The 18,530-nt window shown below is 42.3% G+C and overlaps 1 protein-coding gene across 1 annotated transcript in view; it reads left to right on the top strand.

The window, feature by feature from the left end:
- Positions 1-442: 442 nt before the first annotated feature.
- Positions 443-18,530, top strand: part of HPGD (15-hydroxyprostaglandin dehydrogenase) — a 156,257-nt gene continuing 138,169 nt past the window's right edge. The window contains exon 1 of the mRNA XM_073606525.1: positions 443-890. Within this exon, the coding sequence (XP_073462626.1) occupies positions 798-890 (93 nt within the window). The 5' untranslated portion in view covers positions 443-797. The remainder of the gene's footprint in view (positions 891-18,530) is intronic.

Genomic DNA, 18,530 nt, shown 5'->3' with positions numbered 1-18,530 from the left:
TTTAGTTGCCTGTGTCATCCAGCCACAGCATGCAGAGAAGGTGGACTGGCTTACTAAACTGTCCTCATCCCCCTCATCCTCCGTCACCCAAGCAAAGACTAGTGCACAGTCCCCTGCAGCTGCCAGAGCAGCCAAACCTTGCTAGAGGGGGGTACTCAAAGGCAGGAGGAGCCATTTCATCGGCAGGAGACTCCAGAAGAGGAGGATCGAGGCTGCTCTGTGCAAAACCATTACACAGAGCAGGCAAGTTTAACGTTTTTGTTATTAAAAGAAAGAGAAACAACACTTTATTGTCACATTTATCTGTCATTGGTCATGAAGTTATGGCTGATCGGTGTAAATCAATACATAGTCACCATGAAAAGGCAGCTCTAGGAATTGGAATATCTTTGGAATCCTCCTGGCACTGCTGTGCTCAGTAAAGTTGGCACAGTTTTGTCTTGGCTGTCATTGCTGAAATAATCATTGGGGAGACAAGAGACTGAATCACAGATCAGCCTGAGCAGAAGCAGAGGAAATGAAAGATAATGTGTGATGATTGATACAATAGAGGACAGGCGAGATCTAACCAGAGGAAGGTGGGAGTGAGGATAGATGAGTGGAAAGAGTTAAAGGGCAGGTAAGGGAGACGGATCCAGGTTACCTAGAAGCAGCCCTGTGCCCGCCCACTTCTATAGACATCGGAGGAGAGGAGAGAGAGAGCACACAGCTCAGTCTTACAGAGGAGAACGACAGGCACCGCTGTACGGAGCACTACTACCGCTAATACTACTGCTACCACCACTCACACTACCAGCATGTATGCCAATGGGAAGGTGGCACTGGTTACTGGAGCTGCCCAGGGCATCGGGAGAGCTATGGTGGAGGAACTTCTACACAAGGGAGCCAATGTAAGTTCTCCTACATGTTCATTCTGCTGCTACTCTGTCCCTGATCTGAATAGTCCTTATGGACGGAGTCAGCTGCGGGCTTTGTAATACTTGTCTGTCATAGCGATCCATGCCCATCATTTCTGTGTTCATAGAGATCACCGAACATCGATCCCTAAACTCTGATCCATTGACATATAGAGAGCAAACTTAGGAGCACTGCTCATTAATAAACGTGTGTTACTAGAGGGATCCCGACAATAATATTGTTATATTTATCTGTGGAGACATGACAGTCACAGGGACATGGATCTCATCATTGTTTTATATGGAAACTCATTTTACTGAATCAGAAGAAACTCATTTATATCACATGAATTACAATGTCATACCGCCTGAATAGAAACTAATAACTGTATTCCTTACTACTTGTGCAAATATGTCTCTCTCTATCTAATATATATATATATATATATATATATATATATATATATATATATATATATATATATATATATATATATATATATATATATATATATCACACTATATATATATATATATATATATATATATGTGATGCACTGAAATTTCGGCCGCCGAAGCATATCGGCCGAAAATGGCCTTTTCTGCAAAAAGCCGAAAAAGAATTTTTGCCGATACCGAACGGGGCGGGGCCTGGGCAGGGGCGGCCGCCTATCAGGGGGGCCGCTGCCTGTTTGATTACAGCGCCGGGAACATCACAACTTTCATTTCAATAGCTGTGTGTTCCCCGCTGCTCGCCGTCACATACAGCCCCTCCCCCTTGTCCGGACACTTTGATAGACTGATCACCCTGTACCATGTCTGCAGTCTCTGACCATCTCCTGTACCATGTCTGTAGTCTCTGACCATCTCCTGTACCATGTCTGCAGTCTCTGACCATCTCCTGTACCATGTCTGCAGTCTCTGATCATCTCCTGTACCGTGTCCCCAGTCTCTGATCATCTCCTGTACCGTGTCCTCAGTCTCTGATCATCTTCTGTACCGTGTCCTCAGTCTCTGATCATCTCCTGTACCGTCTCTGATCATCTCCTGTACCGTCTCTGCAGTCTCTGATCATCTCCTGTACCATGTCTGCAGTCTGACCATTTCCTGTACCATATCCCCAGTCTCTGACCATCTCCTGTACCATGTCTGCAGTCTCTGATCATCTCCTGTACCATCTCCTCAGTCTCTGATCATCTCCTTTACCATCTCTGCAGTCGCTGACCATCTCCTGTATAAAAATATTTTTAAAAAGTCACTTTCGGTATCGGTTTTGGTTTTTGGGATCAAGGAAGATTTATTTTTGGTATCGGTTTCGGCACCAAAAAACCCCTTCGGTGCAACCCTAAAAAAATATATATAAAATAGATAGATGGATCGCCAACAGCCGCGGAACACCAATAAAGTCTATGGGACATTAACATGAAAAACTAAAAGTGCTCATTCTAAAGGCTTATATGCAATTTATTGCCATAAAAAGTCTTTGGGGACCCGGGTCCTGCCCCAGGGAACATGTATCAATGCAAAAAAAACTTTCAAAAATAATATCGTGCCTGGGGGGTGTCTATAGTATGCCTGTAAGGTGGCGCAGTTTTCTCGAGTTTAGAACAATACCACAGCAAAATGACATTTCTAATGGAAAAAAAGTAATTTTTCAACCTGATCGCGGCTGTAATGAATTGTAGGGTCTCTGCAATGTAGATAAAACTTATTGAAAACAAAACGGCATGAGTGAGTCCCCCCCCCCCCAGTCCATTACCAGGCCCTTTGGGTCTGGTATGAATATTAAGGGGAACCCTGAACCAAAAATTAAAAAAAAAAAATGCGTGGGGGTCCCCCCAAAATCCATACCGGGCCCTTCAGGTCTGGTATGGATATTAAGGAGAGCCCTGCGCCAAATAAAAAAAAAATGGCATGGGGTCCCCCCCAAAATCCATACCAGACCCTTCAGGTCTGGTATGGATTTTAAGGGGAACCCTAAGCCAAAATTTAAAAAAATGGCATAGGGGTCCCCCCAAAAATCCATACCAGACCCTTATCCGAGCACGCAACCTGGCAGGCCGCAGGAAAAGAGGAGGGGCGAGAGAGCCCCCCCTCCTGAAAAGGAACCAGGCCACATGCCCTCAACATGGGGAGGGTGCTTTGGAGTAGCCCTCCAAAGAACCTTGTCCCCATGTTGATGGGGACAAGGGCGTCATCCCCACAACCCTTGCCCGGTGATTGTGGGTGTCTGCGGGCGGAGGGCTTATCGGAATCTGGAAGCTCCCTTTAACAAGGGGACCCCCAGATCCCAGCCTCCCCCCTCATCTGAATTTGTAACGAGTACATTGTACCCCTACAATTTCGCAAAAAAAGTGTCAAAAACTGTAAAAAAGGCAGGAGACACTTTGGGACAAGTCCTTTATTAAAAAATGAAAAAATAAAAATGTCCCACGATGTAGATCCATCTCATGCCGCCAATGAGCCCAATTAAAAAAAAAAAGCTGCAACAGCTCCGCCTCCATGGGAGGCTCCTGCCAAGTGACGCTTCTTCCTGGTGACAGCTGTTATATAGCTGAGGGCGGGGCCACCTGGTAATGTAAACAGGTGACCCCACCCACCTCTGATGCCACGTGACATCAGAGGAAGGCAGGGCCGCCTGTTTATGTCACCGAGTGGCCCCGCCCTCAGCTATATAACAGTTGGAAGACCATGATTTTTGTTTTGCTTTAGTTAATAGGTAGTGCCCATGTGGCACTGTATTTCTCCAGCATTTCCAGGCTGCCTTGTAGGCCTTTCTCTGTTGGTGACAGAAGTAGGAGCTCATCCGCATACAGCAGGAACTTCACCTCAGTGTCACGTAGAGTCAGCCCTGGTGCTGGGGAGGATTCTAGAGCTGCAGCCAGTTCATTGATGTAGATATTGAAGAGGGTTGGACTCTAGGCTGCAGTCCTGGCTGACTCCATGGGCCTGCTGGAAGTGTTCTGTTCTTTTCCCATTCACCTTTATGCTTCAGCTGTTCTATGTATAAGAACTCATGATAACATCATATGTTTTCCCTCCTATTCCACTCTCCAATAGTTTGATAAACAGGCCTGGGTGCCACATTGAGTCAAAGGCCTTCTTAAAGTCCACAAAGCAGGCGAATATCTTCCCATGTTTTGTATTGTGGACATGGTCCTTGATGAGACTGTGCAGGGTATAGATGTGGTCTGTGGTGCGGTGGTTTGGCATGAACCCTGCCTGACTTCTGCTGAGGCGTTATGTTGTGTCAGGAAGTTGAGAATTTGTTTGAGGATACTGTTAAATAGTTTCCCTAGTGTGCTGCTGACACGTATCCCTCTGTAGTTGGCTGGATCATACTGGTCTTCACTCTTATGGATGGGTGTTATGAGGCCTTAGTTCCAAACTTTAGGGTAGCAACCAGCACTCAGGTCCAGATTGAACAGTTTACAGATTGCAGCATGTACATCTGGGGAGCCATGTTTAATCATCTCCGGCAGGATTCCATCCATCCCACTGGCTTTTTTAGTTTGTAGGTGTTGAATTTTCTCCATTATTTCTTGTAGTGTGACCGGTACATCTAGGGGGTTTTGGAAGTCTTTGATTTTTTTCCTCCATGTCATTTAGTATTTTATTGATGTCTTTTTGTTCTACAGTTAGCACCTCTTCTGGAAAATCTTTGTAGAGGTTCTTAAAGTCGTTGAGCCAGATGTCGCCATTTTGGATATGGAGGGTGTTTTTCCTGGGTGCTGGGTCAATATTCTTCCATATTTCCCAGAGAGTTTTCCTGAAGTGCCTCTTCTAACTGTTGTAGGTTGTTGGAAATTAAGTTTTTGTTTTTTTCTTTTTAAGGGTATGTTTGTTTGTAATTTTTCTGTAGGGTGTTATGGGCTATCCTTAGGTCAGTGTTGTCGGGGTCTCTGTGTTTGTTATTGGAGACTGTCTGTAAGGTGTTCCTTAACACTTTGCATTCCTTGTCAAACCATTTATTGGATTCTTTGTTGGGTGGTTTCTTGTAGTTGACTTTTCTCATCTGGGCTGTTTCTGCAATGGTGTATAATAATTTGTCCTTTGCTGCTTGGTTCACACCTCGTGGACTTACATCAGAGGCATTGCTTTGGAAGTTTTCAAGCTCTTTTTTGATGCCGGGTCTGTCTGTTACCTCTCTCTATTTTATGGTAGACTCTTTGGACCATTTAACCCCCCTGGCGGTATTCGCGAGTCTGGCTCGGGGTGGATTTTCAATACCAAAAGCGGTATCCCTGAGCCAGACTCGGGATTGCATCGCAGGATCCTTGTAGTGGTTACTTACCTTGTCCACTGGATCCTGCGATGTCTCCCCACTGTGATCTGCGAGCCGCCGTGTCTTGCTCCATTCACAGTGCCGAGCTCCGTTCCCTGCGAGCGTTGCGACACACGGGGACGGAGTTCGGCGCCAAATTCAAAAAGTAAAAAACACAGTACTGATACAGTATACTGTAATCCTACAGATTACAGTACTGTATCAAATAATTACACACCCCCTTTGTCCCTAGTGGTCTGTCCAGTGTCCTGCATGCAGTTTTATATTATAAAAACTGTTCTTTTTGCCTGGAAACTGGAAATTGTCCATAGCAACCAAAACCGTCCCTTTACATCAAAAGTGGTTTTAGACCAGCTAGAAAACAGCGATAATAAATTCGAATCACTTGAAGAATTGAGTGATAGTGATTTGTGACCCGGGATGTCTACTAGACTCTTGCTTGGACAGATTTAAGTCAATTATTCCTAAGAATTACAGGCCTACAATATAAAACGCCAAATTTCTGTGCAAAATAATTGTACCGCTTTCAGCATCAAAAATCTGAAATAATTATACCGCCAGGGAGGTTAAATGATGGTGGCAGGTTGCAGAGAGAAGCCTGGTGGAGTTTTGGAGGTGGTTTGTTTGAAAATGTAATATATAGCAGTACTTGCTTGTGGTTTGACAGGTGTGTTTGTGGGGTGACTGTAAAGCCATTGAGTGTGGGGTTCATATCTGTGATGGTATAGTCTACCACACTGTTGCCTATGTGGGAGTTTAATTTGTACCTTCCTAGAGAGTCTCCCTTGGTATGGTCGGTGAGGATGTAGAGACCCAGACTGCGACACAGATTCAGCAACTTTCTTCCATTTTTTTTTTTTTTTGATTGTACTGTCATAGCTGTTTCTCTGTATCTGTATCAACTCATGACCTTAATTTGCATGGCCCACTAAGTATGTGTTGCCATTAGAACTTATATAGTCCTTTTCGCTTCCTGTCCTAGCATTGAGATCTCCAAGGATGAGCACTTGTCCCAAGGATTGGAAGTGGATGACCTCACTTTGTAGGACCTATTAGGTGTCTGGTCGGAAATATGGGGACTCTGGTGGGGCAGTGTATGCTGCACACAGGTAGATGTCAGACTGGGAGGCGAGGATGGACCTGCTTATTCCTATCCAGATGTGGCTCTCACCTTTTTTGATTGTATTGATGTTTACATGTAGCTCCTCCTTATACCAGACTAGTATTCCTCCTGAGCACCGACCCTGTTTGATGTTTTTATCCTTCTGTGCTGAGACAGAGAATCCCTATAGCCAGCAGGTACTAGTGATTTGTCCTGTGCCCGGGTCCATGTTTCCAGGAGGATTTGTATGTCCGTCTCATGTAGTCTTGAAATCTGGATAATTTACTTTGGAACTGAGGGCTGAAGCTTTCAGACCCTGGATGTTCCAGCAACTGGTTACTAATGATGTCATTTTTGTGTTTGTATACCTTGTATTGAGTAAATTGCCTGGGACAAACCGGATTATGAGAGGTTGTCATTGTCTTTTTTGCTTTTTGAGCTCAGTCACATTATTTTATTGTATAATGTGCTGAGGAGGGTTCTTATCTTCTCCTGCTCTCTGCTCTGTGGTGATCTTAACGTCCATCTTAGGGCGGGTGGTTTCCTCCATTTTTGCCTTCTTTGTGGCACTGTTGGTGTATTGTTGTTGCACTGGATTAGTGGTGAGGTTTGGGGTCTTGCAGTTGTAATTGTGTCTGTCTGAGAACGGTTTGTGCCAGGTTCAGGGTTGTGAGTTCTCCCAAGAACAATGTCTGAATTTTCTTGCTAGGTGATTGACCCCTTGTTTGTTCAGATATTTTGTTGTCATAAAGGTGTTGGGGCATTATAGAATGGTGTTGTGCTAGGTGAATGGAAGGCTTTGATCTGGTTTTGTCTGCCAGCTCTGTGTTGGTTTGTTTGATTATGTTGTTTGGTATGTCCCTCCTTGGAAGAAGGGAGGACTGGATGTTTGTGCCTGTGTGTATGATGATATGTTTGGGGTTGGTGAAATATGGATCGTTGATGACTTCTGTTGCCTATTTAATTGTTGAACAGTGAATTTTGGTGACTCTTGCTCCTGGGAGAAGCTGTTTTAGTATTAAGGTATTTTCCCATTTGAGTCTAATATTAAAACAATTTCAGAAGTTTGTTGCCTGTTCTTGTGGTTTTATAATAGTTTGTTTGGGGTTTCCGGATTATTGGAGGTGTCTTGGCTGTTGCTGGACTTTGTAATGTTAATTTTTGGGAGTTGATGAGTTTCACTAGTCTGATGTGTGTTGATGGGCACTTTGTCTGTACAGACCATCCCTTTTAATTCTCTTTCCTTATTGTTGAGCATCATTTGTGAGTTTAGTGTCATTATCTCTTCTCTCAATTGAGCATTTTCTTGTTGTAGCTGTTGCATTGTAGATCAAATTTCTAATAGGGCAGACTTGTGTTCAATTTGAGTGTGTTCAGCTCTTCCCTCAGCTGGTCATTTACATTTTTGTCACCACAGTCTTTGCAGCTGTTCTTTGAACTGTACAAAATCTTTCTCTAGATGAGATAAGCAATGTCTGAGGATGTTGGGTGAGAGGACATCAGGCATGTCTGTAGAGTTTGGCTTAATGTACACGGGATGTTTTAAAACCTCCCCTAAATGATTTAACTTGACATATTAGTAAACGACATTTAAAAATGTCAGTTTAGCCACGTTTGCGTTTAGGAGCATTTTTCATTTATTTTTTCAAATAGTCAAAATGTATCTCCATTAAAAACGCCTGTAAACAAAATGTGGCTAAACGTGAATTACCGCGTTTACAAGCTGTTACAGGCATTTGGGGTTTCAAATGCCTCTGAACATCCGTCCTGAATGCATTTTATTTGCTTTCCAAAAAATGCTTCTAAGCTCAACTGCCTAGAAACACTCTGTGTACATGTACTGATAAGATAACACAGAGGAGAGTTCAGGGGCAGCTGAAAAAAACATCCAACTGCTCCTAAGGTCTAATGTACACTGCTGCTGGTAAACGGACGTTTAGGAGCAGTTAGGCATTTTTTTCAACAGCTCCTGAACTCTCCTCTGTTATCTTATCAGTACATGTACACAGGGTGCTTTACAATCATTTCTAGGCAGTTGCCTTTAGAGGCTTTTTTTGGAACCCAAAAAAATGCGTTCAGAAGCTGTGTTTAGAGGCATTTCAAATGCCAAATGCGGCTACCCACGTTTAGGCGCATTTTCGTCTAGTAGCGTTTTTAAAGGGAAACATTTTATTTAATACTTTTGAGCTTGAAAAATGCTAAAAACACACCAAAAACTCAATTATCACTGTATGCAAGCTTGATATATGTTATATCTGATATTCCCCTCATCAGCCAATTATGCTGTACAATACACATTCTCTGGGTAATTACGCAGCTGAACATACATATTAGAAAAGTATCCTGTGTACATGCGTTGAGCCATCAATGGATGTGTCCAATAGCGACAAACTCTGGTCCTCTCATGCAATTTTCTACGTCTTTGGAGCCTCAGCAAAAGCAACATCAGGAGCGTTTCCTCACACATGCTCATCATGGCATCCATATTAACAAACCAACCAAAAAATAACATCTAGCTACAAGCACACTACTTTCTCAGCTGCTACTTACACTGTTCTCGTACAGAATGGCTGAAATGGTTAATAAATACTTGTTTTTAGTGCTTTTTAATCATTTGGGAGGGTCTCCTGAGGTTATCTTTAGTAAACGCTTCTGAACGCAAACGCGGCTAAACAGCTTATAAGCGCTGCTAAACACATGTTTTTAAATGTGGATTACTAGCTATGATGTTCCAGCATTCAGGAGAGGTTGAGAAACGTCCCGTGTACATGAAGCCTAAATGTCCTTTTATGAGCAGCAGTGTACATGAAGCCTAATGGGTCGTACACACAGTCGGACTTTTTGGCTACAAAAGTCCGACGGCTTGTCCGACGGACTTTCTACGGACTTTCTAACGACCGGACTTGCCTACACACGATCACACCAAAGTCTGACAGATTCGTACTTGATGACATTCACCGGACTAAAATAAGGAAGTTGATAGCCAGTAGCCAATAGCTGCCCTAGCGTCGTTTTTTGTCCGTCAGACTAGTATACAGACGAGCGGATTTGCGATGTAAAGATTTGAAGCAAGTTCCAAAACTAAAGTCCATCAGATTTGCGACTGGAAAAGTCTGCTGAAAGTCCGGGGAAGCCCACACATGATTGGATTGTCCGCCGGATTTGGTCCGTCGGCGTCCGTCGGACTTTTGTAGCCGAAAAGTCAGACCGTGTGTACGCCCCATTACTATGCAGAGCTGCAGAAGATTTGCACTCTCCAGTTTTAGTAAATCAACGCACTTATATTCATTGAAAAATACAAGCTTTTCTGTAAAATGGCAGCAGTGCTGAGCAAGTGACTCACCCTGGGGAAGGTGCTTTAAACAGAAGGTTGAGCGCTGGAGGGGCAGAGCAGAGAGCCAGTGACTAGCAGTCACCGCTATCTGCTCACTGAAGACCTAGAACCAAGTGATCACCTGTCTTTGATCGCTCAGTTCTTGGTGTAGCACCGGTGAGGGACAAATGCATCATGACATTGATGCTGCATCCACCTAGGTGAGCATGAATGTTATCCACAATTCTCTTTTAAGGGGCAAGTATGATTCAAATGAGAAAGGTAAATATCTGTAAAGTATAGTGTGGACATGTATTGCATTTAAAAGAGTAATTAGAAACTATTATTATTATAGAGGATTCATATAGAACCAACAGTTCGCGTAGCACTTTACAACATAAGGGCAGACAGTACTGTTACAATACAAATCAATACAGGACCCACTTCCTGTTTGGCCAGGAGGAGAAGCAACACCAGTGCATTGTATTATAGAGGTCACAGTGCAGCGTATGATAGAGATGGCAGTAGGGATGTCGGGTGTGTGCGTTGGCGGTCTCCTGGGGCCCCGGGGATGGAGATGAGGGTGGCGGAAGCTCGGAGTCCCCCTAGTAGCAGACGCCTTCTTCTCGGGCTGTGACTTCATCATCAGCCCCAGAGTCTGCCAGGCCCCACCCTCCTCTGTCCGCTGGAAGATGATTTTTTGTCTAATGGGCTGGGAGCATGGTGAGTGTCTGGGTGTGGGGAAGGGAAGGGGGTCTCGGGAGGTCGGGGGTTGTACGAAGGATGCGGTTGTACAGGGCAGGCAGGCAAGAGCTGTCTTTGTATGGAATGGAATGGAGAGATGTGTACAGCTCTGGGCTGTGTGAGCCCCATTCACACTCAGCACAGTCGGTGATGGGTGGTGGTGGGGGGGCTTTCCTGTTTGTGCCCCCCCAATTTTTTTTTCTTTGATAGTTGGCTTATCAAAGAAATCTGAAAGCCATTGTGACAATCAAAAGGAAAACAAAATGAAAGCACTTATTGTTAGTGTTTACCCTATAGTAATGTGAATTTCACATTTTCACGTGTCTCACTCAGCCTTAAAGCGGGAGTCCACCTAAAAAAAAAAAATATTAAAAGCCACCAGCTACAAATACGGCAGCTGCTGACTTTTAATAAATGGACACTTACCTGTCCCAGGGTCCAGCGATATCGGGTGTCGGCAGCTGCCGCCATCCTTGGTGAAGGAATCAGGAAGTGAAGTGTTGCGACTTCACTTCCCGGTTCCCTACTGCTCATGCGCGAGTTGCACTGCGCATCCTAACTGGTCCCCGCTATCGCATCGGAGAGGGGAAGGAATCGGATGAGCGGAAGTTCCACTTTTGGGTTGAACTCCGCTTTAATGCGTATCTAGCTCCAAAAACAAAAAATGTAATCTATTGCGGTTTATCTGGCCTTTGAGGTGGTGGCTGCATTAGTTTCCTTTTCATTGTTTTTTTTTCTTTATTTTTCACCTGGTAATCCTGAAAATAACACACTTCCTGTCCAAGGGTGGCTAGAGGATAAGTAGTTTACAGAAGGAAGATAACATTGTCTGTTTTCAGTTCAGCTCACAGGAAGTGACGAAGGCACAGCATTTCTGGCAAGATTAACAGGTATTTACTGTACATGCTTAAAAGCCTAACAAATGTAAATAAGTGCTGCCACCACATCTATAGACTGGTAATCTTCAATATATTACATTTTTGTTCTGGGGCTTATTTATCCTTTAACAGCATCTGAGATAGGACAGGAACACAAGCACGCTGGTTTCAGGGAGTCAGCTGACTCATAGACTCTGAGATGAACCACAAAAAGTACAACCAGCTGCTGCAGATTTGTCGGCTGCACATCCATAATGCAAATCTTCTGTTCCACCACATCCCAAATGTGCTACATTGTATTGAGATCTGGTGACTGTGGAGGCTATTGGAGTGCAGTGAACCCATTGTTTTGTTCAAGAAACCAGTGGTGAGATGATTTGAGCTTTGTGACATGGTGCATTATCCTGCTGGAAGTAGCCATCAGAAGACGGGTACACTGTAGTCATAAAGGGATGGACATGGTCAGCAACAATACTCAGGCAGGTCATGGCGTTTAAACAATGCTCAGTTGATACTAAGGGGCCCAAAATGTGCCAAGAAAATACCCCCACACCATTACATCACCAGCCTGAACTGTTGATACAAGACAGGATGGGTCAATGCTTTCATGTGGTTTACACCAAATTCTGACCCTACCATCTGAATGTTGTCTCAGCTGAAATCAAGACTCATCAGACCAGGCAACATTTTTCTAATCTCCTATTGTCCAATTTTGGTGAGCCTGTGTGAATTGTAGCCTCAGTTTCCTGTTCTTGACATTCTAACAATATGTACACTGTATGTATTTATCCAAGCTTATCCAGGTTTCTAATCTGTTTATTTGCATTGTCATCTCCCTGTTTTTTTTTCACGTTTCTGCTTTGTATTTATTTTCCTATACACACACCCCAACACCCACAAGTATTTTTAACTTGGTATTAAGAAATTCAACATAAACTTTTATAAAAATATACACCCTACCCTGCTGTGTCCTATATAACTATTAGGAACAATAAGACTTCTTATAGATGTTCCTCCCTAGGTAACACAGTAAGGGTTTGTTCAAACTTGTGGCAGCCCTTGCCGCCTTTCAGGAATGCGATTGATCCGCAGTGGTGATGTGTTGCATCCTCAGTCCCTGTTTTAACCCTTTAAGCCCACACCACCGTGTGACATGCATTGCACACTATTGCTGGGCAGCTCCGATGTGACCTCTTTATTTTGAATAGGTAATGGACTGCAGAGGTACTTCCCACCAAATGCAATAGGGGTATAATGTTCATCAATCACAGGCAGTGAGGAGTGAGCGGGGGGCGGGGTCAAGCTGCACTCTGTGTGTCTTATGGAAACACAGAGGTGGCTCGGGAGCAAGCATGCACGAGCGCCCCCATAGAAAATGGCTTGCTATGGATGCACTCGGCAAGGGGGAAGGGTCAGGAGCACCAGTGGGGGGGGACTCAAGAAGGATCAGGGCTGCTCTGTGCAAAAGCATTGCACATGTCAAGTAAGTATGACGTGTTTAAAAAAAATAGAATAAAAAAACCAAAAGCCTTTATTATTGAAGGTAGGGGGGCAGTAAAAAAACAACATTTCAAACTTGTAACCAAAAGAGAGAGAAGATTATCCAGTAAGAACTCCTGTCTAAGAGTTGAACTCCCGTCACTTTGTAGAGATTCTTCCCACTTGCTTGTGCATTTTTTGGACAGGAAGCAAAGGGGGGGGGGCATTCATTATTCCCTATTTTACATACACTATATTGTCAAAAGTATTGGGACATCTGCCTTTACACGCACATGAACTTTAATGGCAACCCAGTCTTAGTCCGTAGGGCTCAATATTTAGCTGGCCCACCCACCCTTTGCAGCTAAAACTGCTTCAACTCTTTTGGGAAGGCTGTCCACAACGTTTAGGAGTGTGTCTATGGGAATGTTTGACCATTCTCTCAGAAGCGCATTTGTAAGGTCAGGCACTGATGTGGATGAGAAGGCCTGGCTCGCAGTCTGCAATCAAATTCATCCCAAATGTGTTCTCTCAGGTTGAGGTCAGGTCTCTGTGCAGTCTAGTCAAGTTCCTCCACCCCAGACTCGCTCATCCATGTTTTTATGGACCTTGCTATGTGCACTGGTCCAAATCATTTGTTGGAGGAGGGTTGTTTTTCAGGGATTGTGCTTGGCACCTTAGTTCCAGTGAAGGCAACTCTTAAGGTATCAGAAAACCAACACCTTCTGGACAATTTAATGCTCCCAACTTCGTGGGAACAGTTTGGGGATGGCCCCTTTCTGTTCAAACATGACTGCGCACCAGTGCACAAAGCAAGGTATACACCGGCTTACAGATACATACAGTCATTGATTTCTATGGGCAGCTGTACCCAGCACCTGTAGCTCCCAGGTGGGAAAAAACACACAACTTTTACATCACACAACCCAAGGTGCCAACATGCATGAGGCCTCAAAGGTAACATTTCCCAGATGTTGTAGCTTATGTATTTTTTTTCTGGTTAAGCACATTTTCAGTAAGTAGAGAAACTACCCCTTAATCTTGCCAGAAACTCAATATCTTTGCAATTTCTTGTGAGGTGATCTGGAAGCCTAAACCAATTTTATCTCCATTCTGTAAACTGCTAATCTCTCCATCCCCCATGCAATTGAGATGAATAAAGGTAGACATGTTTGAAGTCAAGCCTGGCTGACAACTATTGCCCCCTCCATACATACAGGTGAGTGAGCGTAGCGACCCAGGGACGTTGACAGAAGTTTACAGAATTACCAGGTGTAAATAAGGGAAAAAGGCTGCAACATATTAAATGTATATTTTTGCGTTTAATAAATTGGGCTCAATTTTTTACTTTTTGCAGATTTCATTAGAATAACAGCAAAACGTGAAGTAGTGGGAAACCTGAATCTGTAGCTTAGTTTGCAAAAGTTTTACAGCGAGCAGGGACAATTGGCATCCAGTTATAAAGTGATTCCGTTCAGGTTTAAAGTTCGGAATCAGCAATATAATGATCTTTTCACTGAGCAAATCAAGAACTGGTGTCAGTGATACTGCTGTATCAAGCCAAAATATTAAATTACTACATATAGTCTGTACATGCTTGTTCCGTATGACTCTTGTCTTTAATAAAAAGAAAATATAATGCTTATAGGAAAATGGGTAGATATTACACTTTTTTTTTTTTTTAATATAAGGCATTTAGAGTTGAGTGATAGTAAACCTCACCTCCTATGACCGTTAACCCTTCCACTTTGCGATGCACCTGCTCTTACTGTCAAGTCCTACCACTTTGGCAGATGGCTATAAGTAGCTTAGGTGGTAGAAGAGACATTATCACAATGTCCTGAAGTGACTGCTCCACAAACAAATTGACTAACATTGCTATAGCAATAGGCAAATGGTATGAAGGAACACACGTAGTTACATAATACTTTCTAACACATTAAAGTGGTAGTAAACCGCTGCAATGAAGGGAAAAAAAAAATTGCCTGCAAAATCTTAGCATAATGTGCTAGTATGCTAACTACTAGGGAATATCTCCTAAATGATGCAAGCTTAGGAGATATAAATTTTAGGTAAACTTTATTATAGGGTTACCTGTAGGTGAAAATTACAAAGCAGGCTCTACTACCGCTTTAATTTTTTAAATTTTTTTATTTTTTTTGGATTGTGAGCTTTTAGGCCCATTTACACCTGAGCATTTTGTATTTACAATCTTGAAGCTTCAAAATTCTCATCATACAAAATTCCATTGTTTTTATTTCTTCTTTGAGCTACAAGCTTCTAGATGCAAGTGTTTTTGGCTCCAATAGATTTTAAAAGGAGTGCCTGAAACATGTTTGAAAAAATGCACAAAAACTCCCTTATTGCCCTTTTTTATTCCCTAGTAGTTAGCTTTCCATTAGTTTAAAATAATATTTCACAATAATAAAAAAAAAACATAAAGTCCGAGAAACAGGCTAAAACTCTCAAAAAAGAAAAAAAAAGCCTGCAAAACAACCAAGGACGCTCAGCTCTAGTGTGAATGCAGCCTTATGCCCCGTACACACGGTCGGATTTTCCAACAGAAAGTGTTCGATGGGAGCTTGTCGGAAATTCCGACCGTGTGTAGGCTCTATCGGACATTTTTTCCATCGGAATTTCCGTCACACAAAATTTGAGATCTGGATCTAAAATTCTCCGACAACAAAATCCGTTGTCGTAAATTCCGATCGTGTGTACACAATTCCGACGCACAAAGTTCCATGCATGCTCAGAATCGAGCAAAAGAGCCGCACTGACTATTGAACTTCATTTTTCTCGGCTCGTCGTGCGTGTTGTACGTCACCGCGTTCTTGACGTTTGGAATTTCCAACAAGATTTGTGTGACCGCGTGTATGCAAGACAAGTTTGAGACATCCGTCAGAAAAAATCCATGGATTTTGTTGTTGGAATGTCCAATTGTGTGTACAGGGCATTAGGGTACATGGATTGATGTGAATGAAACTTTGAACTCTACAATAAACTATGCGCAATGTAAGATAAATAATATAAATGAAAAAGAAATCATTGTAAGAATCAAATATGTTGAGTGTAGCGGCACCGCTGAATGATACATTGAGGGGAAGGTATCAAAACTGGAGCAGGCAGAATCTGGAACAGCCGTGCGTGGCAACCAATTGGCTTCTGTCTTTCATTTTCAAAGCTTAACTGAACAAGCTGATTGGTTGCTCTGTACAGTTGGTCAAGATTCTGACTGCTCCAGTTTTAAAAAAAATTCCTCCCCATTGTTTTATGATTGGTGTGGTTTATTGAGCTTCAGTAACCTTTGCACCATGTTATTAAATACTGTAATTGTTCAGATGTTGCTTTAAGAGAGGTATGAAGTTACATAATACTTAAAAGATTAGCTTAATGAGAAATGTACTATGAAGAAGCAAAAAGAAAATCTATCATTACAAGATCTTGGCTTAAAGCGATAATTATTTCACAATCCGCATTTGATTAACTTACACCTTACTAAACTACTATGGTGGCCATAGACAACTAGTATTTGTGCAGTTTATATTAATTATGATAGTCCCAGGATCTAGTTGGATAGTGATTGAATATTGTGAGGGCCAAATCCTACATAGATTGTGCTCACCAAGATGCACTGCAGTGAAATAGGTAATATTATCACATAAAGGAGAATGAGCTTCTATGGTACAAGCCCTAGCATGTTTTAGTTCTATGGGCTGATTTCCATTTTGTCAAACAAAATTTGTTTGGGCATTAGTAGATTGTGTACAAGAGGGAGAGAGTTCCACCACTATCCAGATGAACAGTCAGCTAAAATGGGCCTATTAGTGGACATATTCAGGCTGTTTTAGACTGTACCTTTTCATAAATGGCTTATGTATGATTCACTGCCAACACTTTTTTTCGAGAGACATCTGTTTAGATACCGAACAGCCAGGAGGGGAACTGAATTTGAAGACCCATTCAGTAGGAGTGTATAGCTCTCTAATGAATGTTCTCCGTTTCCCACAAATGATCTAACTAACCATATTTGTAAGATTTGGCCATCATTGAATATGGCTATATATGTTGTAAATTTGGCTGTTGTAACACAGACATTGAACTTTATTTATGCATTCTGCAGATTCATTGATTAACCCTTTGGTCAGTACTGAAACACATAATACGGCCTCATGCACACTGGACATTAAAAAACACCAGCAGCATTAGCTGTAGAAAGCTGTAGCTGTAGAATGATTTTTGTAGTAGCGTTCAACTTTTTTTTTTTTTACCAGGACTACACTTCCACAAAAGCTTATGGCTCATAAATGCAGAATAGTCGTGTTTTTTTTCTTGTTTGTTTTTTGTATCAATAGTTTTTATTGATATTTAAATGTACATGGTTACAAGGAATTAATGGAGAAGTATGGGAATGCAAAAATAGGTAGTACATGTTACCCTCATACCTCCATTGCATTTCTTTCTTTCCTCAGTCCTTTAGCTTTTGTAGAATAGTGTTTTGAAGAGTCTTGAAGAAGCCTCTAACGGTTCTCTCTCAGTTCAAAAGTTTACAGGTGGTGGATACAGCTCCACAATCCAGCCTCTCCTTCAGTCCCTCCCTCTCTTGGACATGTGGGTGTACTTGGTGAAGAGGTGCACACCCAATGTAGAGTGAGCACGCTCTTCACGTGCCTCTGTTTCCATGGCAGCATCCCCAGCTATCCCCCTCACCACCTACCACTGATGTCATCCCTATCCCCACTGCCACTGATGTCATCTCTATCCCCCATCACCACTGCCACTGCTGTCATCCCTGTCCCCCCATCACCAGTGCCACTGATGTCATCCCTATCCCTGCCATTTAGGCAATGCTGACAAAAGCCAGTGTTGGATTTTACTTTAAAAATGTATTCTTTGCATTATAATTTTACCAGGATAGTAGAATATAACAGAGGACTGCCAGTGACTTCTTCAGGCATTGAAATCTGCTGCTTTCCTGAATGTGTGCTTAGCTTGTTCTTTATTTGATGTATTGTAATAGCGGCCGTGCAACCCGCTGATTGCATATGTAGCTTTGAAGTTAGGTTTGTTGCACTATTGAAATAGTGGTGTCACCTCCCAGGTTATGTAAATTGTTTTAATCTGTTGGGTTTTATAGTAAGAAGAATGGTGATGCTTTATATGAATTCACTCTTAAAGACACAGTGGAACCTTTATTTTGTTTTCTAGTTATGGTGTGCAAAGATTCCTTGAAATAAAATAAGGTTTGAGCATGCTGTGTGTTTTTGTGGCATATGAGCCCTAAGATGAAAAAAATTAAATAAGTCACAGTTAAGTATAACTATCCATAAATATTGACATTATCAGTAAGAGCAATCAAAGAAAATAGTAATGATATCTAACAGTACTTAGTCACATTCAACTGGACTTGTTTTGTAATGTTGAAAATATTTTGTCACTTATTCAAGCCACTGCTTCAGTTCTAATGTCATGATAATGGTAATTTAATTGGTTAAGTGTCTGAGCTATCAATGTGGATTTGAGTGCTGGGGTATTTTCCTGACAATCATTAGAACTGCAGAAGTGCCTTGGATAAGCTATGAAACGCCTTCAACCTTACAGAATAAGTCCAGCTGAATGTGACTAACCACTACTAGATATACTGTACAATGACCTGAATAAATGAGAACTTCACAGACAAAATACTAGTGATTTGCACATTTTCTTATTTACTATAATCCAACAGTTCAATCACCCTAGTTTTGGAAACAAAGTTAATTTGCTTTGCAAATGCAAGTACTATAGTTCTAGTAATTTTTAGTTGCCTAAATGCCATTGACCTTCAATGAACTAATGA

Source organism: Aquarana catesbeiana, linkage group LG01 (genome assembly GCF_042186555.1).
Source record: "Aquarana catesbeiana isolate 2022-GZ linkage group LG01, ASM4218655v1, whole genome shotgun sequence".
Lineage (NCBI taxonomy): Eukaryota > Metazoa > Chordata > Amphibia > Anura > Ranidae > Aquarana > Aquarana catesbeiana.
This window is presented reverse-complemented; position numbering and strand designations above follow the sequence as displayed.